The sequence below is a fragment of the Urocampus carinirostris genome, chromosome 19 (genome assembly GCF_059441175.1).
Source record: "Urocampus carinirostris isolate Australia breed hairy pipefish chromosome 19, RoL_Ucar_1.0, whole genome shotgun sequence".
Taxonomy (NCBI): domain Eukaryota; kingdom Metazoa; phylum Chordata; class Actinopteri; order Syngnathiformes; family Syngnathidae; genus Urocampus; species Urocampus carinirostris.
In genome coordinates this window covers 22,867,218-22,881,496 of record NC_142367.1, presented here as the reverse complement: position 1 = coordinate 22,881,496, position 14,279 = coordinate 22,867,218, and the positions used below count along the sequence as shown (strand labels likewise).

Genomic DNA, 14,279 nt, shown 5'->3' with positions numbered 1-14,279 from the left:
AATATATAGATTTATTTATATATTTGTCACCGATTTACAATTTCAACCTCGATGACACTAAATTTTGGGGACCCATAGATCTCTGTTGGGACCCATAGATTTTTGAGCATGCGAGTCCCCGGGACCCATCACTTCACAGGTCAAATGAACACTGTAAAAGTGCTGCATAAATACTCATCCATCCATTTTGGCACTGCTTATCCTCACTAGGGTCGCAGGCAGGGGTCAGCAATAAATGATTGGTGAAAAATTAATGCCATTAATTGCGAAAAATTAATGGAATGGTTGCTTAAATTCATAAATCCATTTATTGCAAAATTTAAATAATTAGCAATTATTGTGAGTTTGCGACCCATTAATTGCGAAAATATTCGGGTTTTTTGTTAGTCGATTGCGTCAACAAACGTGCAAATTTTCTCGCCGCGCGAGCATTTCGTATGCGGTCAAGGGCACATACACGCACAATCGGGACAGTGCATGCATACGCGTAAGCTACCGTGTTTCCCCCATTATAAGGCCCAGCTTTTTATGAGAAATGAAATTCAACCTTCCTGCAAATAAGAGGCTCATATTACCTATGAAAACCGTAGATATCAACGTTATTTAACAACGGCAATGCTTTTCTAAGAAATTTTTAGCGAAAATTTATTACTTTTGCACATATTTTTATTTCAAAACCTCAATTTTTGACGATGATTTTGGAGTAAGGCCGGCCTTATATTCGGGGAAACACGGTAGCTGTACGTACATAGTGTGGTTGCAAAGCAGCTTTTTATTGGTCGGGACAAAATCGGGCTTGTTGATTAGCTCACGTTTTGCCTCAAGCACGTACGTCGTGGATGCACATACGCACATGTTGTACACCACTACTATTACGCTGTATTAAATGTAATCTTCGCACGGTTATGGGACCGAAGGAAAAAATGGTTAGAGAGTACTTCACACAGATTGATGTCGTCAACGGCAAATGGCGCTGCTCATGTGGCGCCGAGCGCATCCAACGGCGCAACACCGGTTGGAGCAATTTGGAAAGCCACATTAAAAGTCAGCACTTGCAGAAAGAAAGTGATGCAAAGAAGCAGGAGTCATCCAATCCTGGATCGATAGAAAATTTCCTTTCGTCACCTTCAACCGTTTGCCGAAAAGGAATACGAATCTTCAAGTGGCTGCGGTTGGTTTGTAACGACCTGGAGCCTTTCAATGTTGTTGATCGGCCTACCATCAGGGACATCAGCAATACGGAGCCAATCTGCACAAACACCTTAAAGAAGTATTTGGCCTTGGTGACACAGGGTGTGCGACAGAAAATCGCCTTCGATCTGCCATCCCGATTCGCGGTGGTATTCGACGGATGGACTTGTTCTTCCGATTATTACGTTGGCGTTTTCGCCTCGTATATAAGCCCACGCGGTCGGGAAAGTGCTCTCCTCGGCTTCTCAACACTTTTGGATCCCAAGGCACAGACGGCTGAAAACCACCTGGTGTTCATCGAAGACATCCTTAGCAGGTACGGCAAGTCTATGGCCAACGTGGTGGCGCTTTGTGGCGACAACTGCAAGGTGAACAAAGCCATTGCAAAGCAGTGCAATGTTCCTCTGGTCGGCTGCGCCTCCCATCGCTTCAACCTCGCTGTCAAAGAACTCTTGAAGCCCTACGAAAAGGTGAACTTCTTTTCTATGCTGCTTACTTATATCTCACAATATCTATATTGAAGACAGAGTGCACTCTGTCACAGCGGTTCCACAATATTTTTTTCACATACCCCACGCGGCCACGCCTTCTATCAAAGGAATTTTACGCAAGGCGATTTTAAGCTGCTCAAATTTAGCATATTTCTTATTTCCTGCTTTTACTTTTTTAAGGTACTCTGTAAGTTGAACTCCTTGATGGCTCGCCTGAGATACAGCACGCTTAGTGCACTACTGGATGAGTACACAGACCTTCGACCGTTGACGAGAAATGAGACACGGTGGTCAAGCACGGCAAAGATGGTGCGCAGGTTCTTCGAGCTGCAGAAAATTCTTGCAAAAGAAGTTTTCACCACCGACCCAAGGGTGATGGATTTACTTCTCAACGCAGCGGATGTTCATAAACTCACTCAACTCAACGGTGATTTGGCCAAGTTGGATTCTTTGACGCTTACTTTGCAGCAAGAAGATCTGACAGTCGCAGAGGCGAGGTACCTCTTTGATGTTGCAATGTCGTCCCATCCTGCCATGGCCCATCACCTCAGCCCCGATGCCGAAATCGTTCAAGCGCCTATGTTTGAGAGGGCTATTGTGAAAATTCAAAACCAAAAACATGGTCAACTTACGGCAAAAGAGCGTCAAGCAGTGGAGGCTCTCAAAGTCACCGAAACTGCACCGGTCGATGAAAGTCCAATAGATGAGTCATCGGATATGGCCTTCGGCCAAAATTTGATAAAACGGCGCCGCCTGAACATGATGCTGCCCACCTTTGATCAATTTATCGATACAACATTTATACTGCCAACTTCCAACATAGTAGAACGCTTTTTCAGTGCTGCCGGACGTGCCTATGCGGATGAACGGTACAACTTGTCAACAAATTGCCTAGAAGCCCAACTTTTTTTGTTTTCTAACAACCGCTTCTGGGACAGCGAATTTGTTTCCCACATCGTTTCATCTAATGAAAATCTCTAACATTTTCACTATCTCCGATGTTTCTATGTTGTACACATTTTTGTTCATAAATGAATGTGTAATAAATAGCAAAATCTCTTATTACTAAGGTGTCTTTCTGCGCATGATAATGTTGGCGTGAATGTTCTATCATTCACTGTTCATCTAACCTCAGTTAGTGTTCCGACAATTCGCATATTAACTTAGGAGGAATCGACAAATTATAATTATAAAACAAGCCCCAACATGACGGTAGCTGATGTGATCACCAATAACTCAGAAGATATTTTTTGTACTAAAAGTAAAGATTAAAGGGACCAGTTTGTTCGACCATATTGACACGGCTAGTATACCATTAAATTACCAATTAATGGCTAGAAATCCAATAAATACCCATTAATTGGCCTTGCCGCAAAAAAATTAATTTTAATTTTTTCGCACTTAAATATTAATTTTTTTTCCAAAAATCAATTAATGATGACCCCTGGTCGCAGGTGTATGATTACGATCACATATTTTTGTGTTTTTATGTAATGCCAAAGCCAAATCCTATTCGAGACCTGCAAGCATGAAGTTCATTCCCACCGCCACCTCAGTGAAACACTGTCGCCAGGCAGGGGTGCGCGTGATAAATTCTATATTAGTCGGTGAGGTGTGTAGACTGCTGTGAAAATCTCTAGTATGCTGTCTGCTACGCCAACAGTCTCTGCAGTGCAGGTGTTAATTCACATGATGTCCTTGTATTAACCCCTGAGGCAAAATTACTCTAGGCTACCGGGGAGGTGTTAGAATAGATTTAGAATGAATTTATTGGTCTTGCAGGGTTCAGTCCAGTATATGTACGACACAATTTGGAATGCAGTTTACAAACAGATCCCTTTGTGGCTGTAAATCGCTATATAACATTTATATGGACGCTCATTAAACAATCCATGTTCATTGTAGAGACACTTTATGATGAAAATCATCTATTTTTTTAAACACCCAGAAACACTTGCTAGTTGCGTACTAGAGCAATTTGATTGGGTGAGTGGAAGAAATGGGCGGAACTATACACAGGGGGCGTGGATTCCTCCTAGCCATCCACTCAGCGGGGTCTGAACTGAATACTCGTTTGCAATATTTGGTGACATTTTTATCAAAGAACTTTGCTCGCACCTTGATTTGAATCTATTCTTTAGCGCAAAAAATGACAGTAAAAATGAGCCTACACATTGTTAAAAAACTGCGGGAGGGAGACTAATTTTGAATCATACTTTTGCAAGTCAATGTATATTGCCCCTAGGTGGCTAAAGTGAAGGAAGAACTCCCTTTGTATCTTCTGCAGACTTCTCCTCAGAATCTGTTTTTCCTTCAGCGTGATAGCAGTCTTTTCCTGATACACCAACATGGTTTCCTTCACTAAGTCTACAACTTTCCTGCACTACATTGTTTGGAAGCTCAGACAAGCGACTGTTGTAACATTCCAGACTGGAATCCGCCATCCTGAAAATATCACATGCAATTTTGTCATTCTCAAAGTAAGGAACAACATCATCCTCTAGTGGTACATTTACTTTTGTTGTGCTCATGTTTTAAAATGCCAGCCAACACGATTGCATTGTGCTTCCAATCTTAAATGAAATGCAAACTAGAGGAGCTGGCAACAGGTCAGGTTTCATATTATTATGATAACAAAATATAGAAATTAAACATGGGGCTTAGAAAAAGATTTTAAAAAAGACAAGCTATGTTCTACATTTCAACTAAACCAGTCATGTCAAAAATTTGGCCTGCAGGCCGGTCCGGCCCTTTGATTATTTAATCCAGCCCGCCATAAATTTCAGAGAATGTCAATTAGGAAGCGAGTCTCTATGTCATTTCTGTCAAAGGTAATGGTTTCTTTTTCAAATAAATACACCCCAATTGCTCACTTTGGCCACTAAAACATGTTAAGTTGGTTCAGGGGAAAACTGCATTCAACTGTTAAAATAAACACATTCAATGCCAAACATTAAAATCTGTTTTCCCATTGTTTGTGAACGAGTATAATATATAGGATAGGTTACTAATGCAGTAAAACAGTACCTGGTATTTTTACCTGAACACCTTAAAATGTGCATCCAAAGTAAAACCAAAGCTGTACTTGAACCATTTTGAGTATCAGCATAATTCTGGTCTCTTTTTGAAGACATCACTTTGAGCTTTTGTCCTTTACAAAATCTGTTTAGGTACTACTGGCACTAATTGACGGATGTTAGAATACACACGCAAAAAAAAACATATTTTGTGTAAGTCTATTTTCTTCTCTACAAAAATCTTCCTGGAAAATGTATGTGGCGGGGTGGTGGGACTGAATAACAAAGGGATTATAGCCCAAAGCCTTCCTGAGCTCAAATCTGACAAGAATACTTCGAGAAAAAAAGAGCATTTGCGTGACGCTCTGTAAAAAGGCTGCTATTCTGGAATCCATTAACATACAAAAATGATCTGATGAATTAGTTTTATGACTGAAATGCTGACTGTGCCTGCAAATATGATTTTTATCTTGTTTAATATCATTCAAAACTGCAGAAGCTCAGCGTTCTAAGCATATATAACATGCTCAGGAATGCTTTGAAGGTGTTCTGTACATATTGAATTTCCCATGCACGGTTCATAAACCTTTTTCAGTCAGATTCAAGAACTTTTTAAGCACTTTTTGAGATTTTTCAAGTACCAAAAAGAGAAGAAATTACAGTCTGAATGTTGTATTGTGCAGAGCCACAAAATTTCTACGATTTACATACGATTTGAATCTTGTGTGTGCATTTATCAAAACACACCATTTTTCAATTTTGAGAAAATCGCAATTCTATTTGTTTTTGAGAGAATTCTATCTCGGGTAAAAAGGACTGTAAAATGAACCTTACATAATCAGCTGTAAGATATTCTTCTTATTACAATTTACCCCTGGGAGACACTACCTTAATTTGTTTGCATGGCCCATAATAAATGTTCACAATTGATACGTAATCATTGCACTAATACACATTTTATAGTGCCCTGTTTATGTGAAGCATGCAATTGTCCTCTTGGGTGCAACCCATAGGGGGCAATGACACTTCATAAGCCAATGCTGCCATTAATCTCGAGGGAAAAATGTAATGGCAAAGTGAGCGATGTCGGCGTCATTTTTGAGCAGAATTGTTGAGAAACATGGCAATAATTTCAAGCAAGCATTTACAAGCACTTTACCCAAAATTGAACCAATTATCATTCCTCAAAAAAACATTAAAATTCAAAAGTTTTCAAGGATTTCTAACACCTGTAGAAACCCTGCCCTCGGCTAGAACGCCACAGGGAACAGTTTAAAGCATAATCCTGAAAAAAAAAACTTACATTTTGGAGTTGTTTTACTGCCCGCCTCAAAACAGAAAGTCTGGATCCGGCCCCAGATTCAAACCGAGTCTGAACAAATCTCGACAAATCAATTTAATCTTCAGGACGTAAACAACTTAAGTAAAACACAATCAAAATAAATCTCATAAGTGTATAATACTCAAAAAATCATTGCACTCACTGTAACACAAATCAAGCTTGAAAACGTGATTTCTTTACATACATGTTAAGTGAAGACATGGCAGAAATAGTGCATTCATGCAAGAAGTAATATTTTCACACAAGGTCCAACCCAGTCTCAAAAGACGTTTCAATTACTGCTGTCCCTTGACTGCAATTTCCTCAAAGAGACAAAGCAGGTTTTTGGGCTCGAAGCAGGGTTGCTCGTCACTTAGGGTCCGGCTGTGATTGCGTCGACGTGAGGAGAGCTTTCTTTGCCTGGAGTCCAAACGCTCGGTGTGATTTGGGGAGTAGGGCGTATGTGATGTGTAGCAGTCACTGGGGGGGAAATCAGAGCGTCCCTGGACCTGGTCGGACGGGGACCAATCGAAAAGATCCAGATGAGGACTCCGGTGGACGTGTCCCGGAGAATGTCGCAGAGGAGTGGAAGAACTTTTCACATCCAGTACGGTTTTCACACTGTTGGAGAAAATACTTTGTTTTGTTCTCATTTTCTGAATTTTATTAGCAGTTTTGTGATATACTGTATTTATTGGTGTATAACGCGCACTACGACTGCATGATTAACCGAAATCCAATTGGTATTGCGATGTGACGTAGAGCGGTTGTGTAATCGCAAGACATTGAGTTTTCAAGGATTTATAGTTCCGGGTTTCCCCCTTTGTTATTTGAGAGATGGAGTGTTTCGCGAACCATAATAATCACTGTTTGGGTTTTAACAGCACTGACCAATCAGAAGCAATTTTTCATGGCACTAGCCAATTGAGGCGAGGCAAAGTTTGCAAGCAGTCTGTGGGTGCGACTGTGATAGGCTGGTGTATGCGGTCTGTCAAAACAGCCAAGGTGGGCAACTTAACGCGACAGCTAGTAGCCTTAGCTGCTTGTTACATTGAAAATAAATTCGTCAATTAGGTGAGTCTCCGAGGAAAATCAGAGGAGCGCAAAAGGAACAATGATCACCAGCGGGTGCTCCGTGGATTGTTATCGGGTCCGACTAAGGTGGCGTCGGGAAAGAAGGCAAGAGGGAGTCCTTGGAATCAAAGTGATTGGTCGGGCTCAGGCTGGGTCTGGCTTTTATACCCATGGGCCAGGCTGGATTTTTTGGGCTCGATCTTACCTCTACTGCAGTTGTTATTGCACAATGGTAAAACCTTGTAAATAATGAGCACCAAACCTTTTTTAAGTTCTTCGTATACGAAACAATTCGACAAACTGCAAATATTCTGACCTGCTCAAGAGTCGTGGGCTTTCCTCCACTTTCACAGATTCCACGCTGTCGTCCTCCGAGCTGTCGGCGTGCAAGGCCTGGAGGGGAAAAGTGACTTCCTTGTCCCAGTTCCCTTTGGGAGGAGTGCTGGGCGCCGGCTTGCTCCAGCCGGGGAAGATGGGTGAGTAAATGGAAGATAAAAGTCGACGGCTGAAACCCACCACCGTCTACAGACAAAAACAAGCACAACTAACTTGCAATTCAAAGCACAGGGTTGGTACACCTTTTGGTTTATGGTCGTCAAAGGCAGCCTAGCTAAAGCAGATCTTTGACATCTCTAGCCGATGATGGCAGCCTAGCTAAAACAAAACTTTGACATCTATAGCCTTCAATGGCGGCCTGGCGAAAATGTATCTCTAACATGGATCTTTGACATCTATAGCTGTGTAAGGCAACCCAGTCAAAATGGATCTTTGACATCTATAGCCGCATTTGGGAAAACATGCAATGATGAGTTAACAGCCGGAAAACCGCAACTAATTGTAATCCAATATTTTTAAATGTTACCTGGCAGAAAAAGACCAGGGTCAGCATGCTTTCCGCCATCAAAAGATAAATGCGACGCTTCCATCTGCGTTTTCTGACTACAGGCAGAGCTAGAAGGTCCCGCACTGTAGGCCTGTCAGACGGTTCTGGAGAAAGCATCATCTGAAGAACTTTCTGAAGGTCTGTTGATAGCCCTGCACGACAAACACAACCTAAACAATCCTGAAACGTGAGGAAATTATTTTTACATTTGAACTTACCCAATGCGACGTTAGGGAGGCGCCCATGTCTGAGTTGCTGCCAGCCCTCGCCACCATTTGGGACCTCGATATTGCACGCAAGCTCCAAAATGGAAACACCCAAACTGAGCGTCAACAAAGTCACATTAGGTCCTCTATAACATAAGTTTTTATTTTTTTACTACAGTGGTACCCCTTTATACGAGCATCTCCAAACAAATTCAATACAGAAACCCCCTCGCTACTTCGCGCTCGGGTTATCGCTTGTTTACTGCTTCGCAGATTTAAAATTGAATTCTTTTTATTGTCATTAATATTAACGTATAGTGAATTGTGTTCTGAGCAGACAACACACAGCAAATGCTATCACGGGGGCAGGTTAGGGAGGGCTTGGTGTGTTTGGAAGGGGATGTGAAGAAGAGGGTGGGCGAAGGGTGCAAGGCAATGGTTGGGCTGAATAGATTGTTCAAATGTAGAGATCTGCGAATGGATGCAAAGCGAGGACTGTATGAAAGGAGTGGTGTTACCATCAGTGGTGTATGGCTCAGAAGGGTGGGGTTTTAAAGCAAATGAGCTAAATAGATTAAAAGTCTTTGAAATGAGATATGTGCATAGTATGTGTGGAGTAACAATATTGCACAAAGGGAAAATTCACTCGTATGAAGAAGTACCACTTCATTTGTCAATTGTACCTGAAAACATCGGCAGCAGTTCCATATTTCCCCTGCAGGAGCTCAGGAGCCATGTACCTGGGATCTCCCCCGGGGTCATCTTCTTTCACTTTCCCTAAGCTACTCTCCGTGAGCTCCAACAGGAGTCCAAAGTCACCCAGTTTGAGTCGGCCGGAAGCCGTAACCAGAACGTTGCTGGGCTTCACGTCCATGTGAACAAAATTCTGAGAGTGCAGGTGGTCCAGCGCTGAGAGGAGGTCACACAAGTACCACCAAGCTGCAGGCTCATCTGTAACACAACAGCATTAGCACATTATCCTCTAAATTGCCTAGCGAAAGTATTTCTCCCCCAAGAAGATGTTGTCATACTTCCAAACTTAAAGCCAAAAAACTGAAAACATTTTTAAATAATCATCAACATGTGAGACACAATCATGGAGAGATGCAAAATTATTTCAACATTTTTTATTCTGTTTACAACAAAAAAACTAAAAAGAATGTGTTTCAAAAATACTGCCCCCCTGTTCTCTCAGTTTAGCTAACAGACTCCAGAAGTTCCATTATGACTTCTGAATGATGTTGACCTAAAGGACTAACAATGACATACTGACATCAAGACTCAGTTTAAATGCATCTGCTCTGTGATAGACTCAGAGGTCTGTGAAACAGACACTGGAGAACAGACAACATTATGAAGAACAATTAACACAACATTCAGGTCCAGGATAAAGTTGTGGAAAAGTTCAAAACAGAAAAGGGATTTTGCAACATTTACACATCTCCCCGAGCACAGTGTAAGCAATATCAAAATGGAGAGAGCATTAAACCACTACAAACCTACCAAGACCTGGCCGTCACTTTAAACTTTCAGGCCAAAGAAGGAGAATAACTAATCAAAGAGGCAACAAAGAGGGCCACGATTGCATTGGATGACCTGCAGGGATACACAGCTGAGGTTGGACAATCTGTGCATATGACAACTATTTGCCATACTCTACATAAATCTGCCCTTTATAAAAAAGAGTGAGCAAGAAGAAAGTCCTTTCTGAAAAAAAATAACATTAAAATGTCTGTCTGGTGTTAGCAAAATGCCACATGGAGACACAAATAACTGGTGAGATGAGACCAAAATGAATCTTGTTGGGCTCAAAGCAAACTGGTACTTTTTGGCCTAAGAGTAACACGGCACATCACCCTGAAAACATCATCATCCCCATCCTTACTGTCAAACATGGTAGTGGCAGCATCATGCTCTGAGGTTTGTTTTTTTCCCCAGCAGGGACTGGGAATATTGTTAGAGTTAATGGGAAGATGGGTGGAGCCAAACAGGACGACAGTAAACATAAAGCAAAATCTAAAACGGAATGGTTTAAAACTAACACTATAAAAAGGTGTTTGAATGGCCAAGCCAAAGTCCAGACCTCAATTCTATAGAGATTTTGTCCACCAACAACCCCTATGAAATTTCAAGGAACTTCAGCTCTTTTGTAAGGAAGAATGGGCAAATATTTCTGTTTCAAGTAGTGCAAAACTTGCGACTGTGATCACAGAAGGAGGTTGTACAAAGTATTAAACCGAATGGGGCGAATATTTTTGCAATGCCTACTTTTAATTTTTTATTTGTTAGCACAATACATCATATAAAATTGGTTTCTTTTCACAATTGTGTCTCACTCTTCGAAAATATTTTGAGTTTTTTAGCTATGAGTTTGAAGCCTGAAACATACCAATGTCCAAAAGTTTTTAAGGGGCCAATACTTTTAAGCGAATTGGGATCTCCAGTTTCCTACCGTTACCAGGAGCCTGGCTCTCCGCATGGAGCAGCAAACTGGAGTGGCAGAGTTCCGTCTGGATGTACAAGCGACCGCACTCCTCCCAGGCGGCGACCAAGTTGAGAATGTGAGGGTGCGGGCAGACTCGCTCGTGGTTCCTCGCTTCCCTCACTTTGCACTTCCGGTCACTGTTGCCCCTGTAGCGATTCAGTGAGCGTTTGACAGCATAAAGGCAGCCGTCCTTGACATTTTCCACCTGAGGAGGATGACAGAATTTCTTTTGAAAACGGCAAAGGTGAAGTAAAAACTGGAAGCCACAGAATATGGGTTGAAAATGGTTCTGAAACAGCATTGATTGCAAATTGCTTTTTTTTTTAGTGAGAGACACAATTAAAGCTGCTACACCTCATCTCCAGACAAAAGCTAATTCTTCTGTGCATTTTTGCTCACTGTGTGACGTTTGACGACTTCAGAAAATAAATGAATTAATAATAAGGTCTCATCTCAACAAATATACCACTTCAAAAATGTCTCCTCCCCGCAGTTATGATCGTCGAAGCTCATTTTGATTGCAGTTTTTGTCATAAGTAATAGTTTCAAAACAAGGTGCTAGCCGAATTCTTTTCTAAAATGTCACAAAAATACTGAAAACGAGAAAGATACGGTTAGAGGTGTCACTGTCTTGTACCAAGGACAGACTGAAGAGATCTTTTCTTCCTCATGCCATGAGGCTCTTTAACTCCACCCGGCGGAGTAAAGGCCCACATTAAACCACGCCCCCTACATTGCATATTACCGTACTTTTATTGCAGTGTGTATTTTATGTAGCACTATTTAAATACTCTATACAACACGAAACAGTGGGTATTAGCACGTCACATTGGGCATTTGTATATTGTATTCCTTTTGCTTTATTATTGTATTGTTCTCAGCGAAGGGATGCTGCTGGAAATGTGAATTTCCCTGCGGGGATGAATAAAGTATCTGTCTATCTATCCATCTAATATCTTAAGCCTGACCCGACGTTTTAAAAAGTCAATTATTACATTTGGGTTTGGGCTGGGCTTCTGTCTTACTGATCCATTTTTAAAAAAATATTCATTGTCAATGTTTGTTTGTTTGAACTATGTCTGTTTTTCTTTGTGGAGGAAATGTGATGGATTCCGTCCCCCTCTTGTGATTTTGTCCCCTTTTCTTGTTGGTGTGCTCATCGACGCACTCGTCAAAGCCTCCCTCCTCCTATGTCCTCGCCAATAAAATATGGAAATTTGGGTTTTCTTTGGGCTCGGTGCCTCGAATCAATTTACTTCTGCTGTGTGACGTGGTCACAGTTCTAACCTTGGGAATCGAGTGGTCATTATTTGTCTTCCATTCAGTTTTATAGATGCAAATATTCAACATCTTTGGATTCAACAAACACTCATCTTTTACAAGTCCACAAGTGTGTCATTGATCTTCTGTTATTTTTTTCATACCTTCCACATACTACACATTTAAAAAACGTCGTTGTGATGCATCTCATTGGCTAAAAACGCAGAAAGAAATCTTAAAAAGGTTTCTTCTAACCAGCCTTTAAGGTAGAAAAGCGCTACAGTGCTCATGCCACAAGTGGTGGAAACATGGTATTGCACTGCTCTCCTAAGGTGTTAAAATATTCAATTTTATCTCCGAGCCAGATGTAATGCTGTCACTGCTATTGAACTGTGACAAGTTGCGCTCACCTTGTAAACTTCACCGAAGGAACCTCTTCCAAGCAGGCCCAGTGTCGTAAAGCACTGATTAAAATACGACTGCTGCTTTTTGGGGTCGTACACCGATTCCGGAGGCTGCGATTGGCTTAGGGAACCAGACAGGGGTGTCCAAGGACACGCTTTTTGGGAAAATAATCGGCTGACGGAGATAGAACCCTTGGACGGCGCAAGCGGCGGCAGAGAGCGCGACAGTTCAGGGGTTGAGACGGAAGAGTCGGACGTGGAGGACAAGGAAAGAGGGTGGCGGCGCTTTTTCAGGGAGAAGGACTGCTCTGCCTGGGCAAAGTGGGTAGGAAGTGGGAGTACTCTGGTCACTGTTGTATCCACTGTTACTGACATTGTGTCTTCTAGTCCTTTGAGCAATGATCTGTAAGAGTAAAACAAATGATCGACCAAGTTAGTGCATTGGAAAAACAAAGGGTACACATATCTGTCCACTTGTGTTTTTCCTTTATTTCAGACATTTATTTATCATATCAAATAGCGTAGGCCGTTCTTTGTTCAGGAAAATCTATATATATTTTTTTCAAACACTTTTTTTTGGTTAGACCGATCTCATCTTGCCCATTCCAGCTCTATTCCGGATAGTCTGGGTCAGTGGGAGCAGACGACAACGGCATAGAAGATTGCTAACATTGGCGCGGTACACTTTTACTAGAACTATAACAGGGTTCCAACAGCTTATGCACGTTAAATTTTAAGACTTTTTAATGCCTTTTGAATTCAAATTTAAGACCAAGTCAACCAAAAAAATTGAAAAAAAAAACAAAACAAAAACTCCTTTCTGGCAAACAATACATCAGAAAGGAGTTCTTTTTCACATTACCTGGCACAGCTTTTAAGCTAAAAACGTTCATCAGACAGGCACTTCTCATTAAATTTACACTTTAAGACAGTCCAATGTAAACATCTTTGTTTGAGGTTGCTACTGTATGTGTATTGTAGGTAGACCTAAGTCTGCTCTAAAACGCCAAACTAAAACCAAATCACCGTTTTGATAGTTCCTTTACTGTTGCCACAAAAGTAAATCGGTGAATTATTAAAAAAAAGGCAATGGATAAATTTTACTAGATAATTTGAGTTCAAACAAAAATAAATCTTATTAATATGTTTACATTCTCAAGACTTCCAAAAATTGGATTTAAGAAATTTTAATGCCATGAGGGCCTTTTTTAAAATAATGAATTTAATGCTTTTTAAGACTTCAAGGGTAAAGAGTATGAGTATGGATGTTAAGAGGGGAGTGTATGAGAGTGTGATTGTGCCGACTGTGTTGTATGGTGCAGAGACTTGGAGCCTGAATGCAGATTGAAGAAGGAAGTTGAATGTTTTTGAGATGAAGTGTTTGAGGACTATGTTAGGAGTGACAAGATTGGAGAGACTGAGAAATGAAATTGTGAGAGACAGAACTGGAGTAGTCGTGGAACTGAGCAAGCGTGTGGATAAGAGAGTACTCGGTTGGTTTGGACATATGGAGAGGATGGACGAGGAACAAATGTTGAAGAGGATCTACAGAGCAGAAGTCAATGGAAGGAGACCAAGAGGAAGGCCGCGATTGACGTGGATGGATGGTGTTATGAGTGCACTGCAGGAAAGAGGTCTAAATATAATGGAAGCTAGAGCTCTTGTTGGTGATAGAAAGGAGTGGAGAGGTGTTGTGAAAGGATAGTGGGATTGTGGACGCGTTCTTAAGGATGGGCTGGGCACCCGTATGATGCGGCAGGGGTAAACCAGTGAAAGCTGTCGGGCCCTGCTGCTGAACAGAAGAGTGTGTTGTGTCACCCTGACCCGAGTGACATGGCCGCTTTCTGGTGTCCCATTTCATCTGGAGGGACGAAAGCATGACCAACTTGGGTGCCGAGGTGCCTAATTTGTTTGGGTGTTTGGGCTGGCCATGGTCCAAAACATTTT

General features: G+C 41.5%; 2 protein-coding genes across 5 annotated transcripts in view; one reads left to right on the top strand and one right to left on the bottom strand.

Moving 5' to 3' along the window:
- The first annotated feature begins 923 nt into the window (after positions 1-923).
- On the top strand, positions 924-3,940 carry LOC148347765 (uncharacterized). Its single transcript, XM_088324282.1, has 3 exons — positions 924-1,661; positions 1,863-2,551; positions 3,928-3,940. The coding sequence occupies exons 1-3, from the start codon at positions 924-926 to the stop codon at positions 3,938-3,940; spliced, it is 1,440 nt and encodes a 479-aa protein (XP_088180408.1).
- A 2,137-nt stretch (positions 3,941-6,077) lies between these two features.
- The window catches only part of pkmyt1 (protein kinase, membrane associated tyrosine/threonine 1), a 40,458-nt gene continuing 32,256 nt past the window's right edge, over positions 6,078-14,279 (bottom strand). For all 4 annotated transcript variants that reach the window (XM_088324384.1, XM_088324385.1, XM_088324382.1 and 1 more), the window contains 7 exons: positions 12,339-12,735; positions 10,636-10,873; positions 8,867-9,134; positions 8,196-8,299; positions 7,957-8,129; positions 7,411-7,616; positions 6,078-6,641 (listed from right to left, as the gene is read on the bottom strand). In XM_088324384.1, the coding sequence (XP_088180510.1) occupies positions 6,317-6,641; positions 7,411-7,616; positions 7,957-8,129; positions 8,196-8,299; positions 8,867-9,134; positions 10,636-10,873; positions 12,339-12,707 (1,683 nt within the window). In that variant the 5' untranslated portion in view covers positions 12,708-12,735 and the 3' untranslated portion in view covers positions 6,078-6,316. The remainder of the gene's footprint in view (positions 6,642-7,410; positions 7,617-7,956; positions 8,130-8,195; positions 8,300-8,866; positions 9,135-10,635; positions 10,874-12,338; positions 12,736-14,279) is intronic.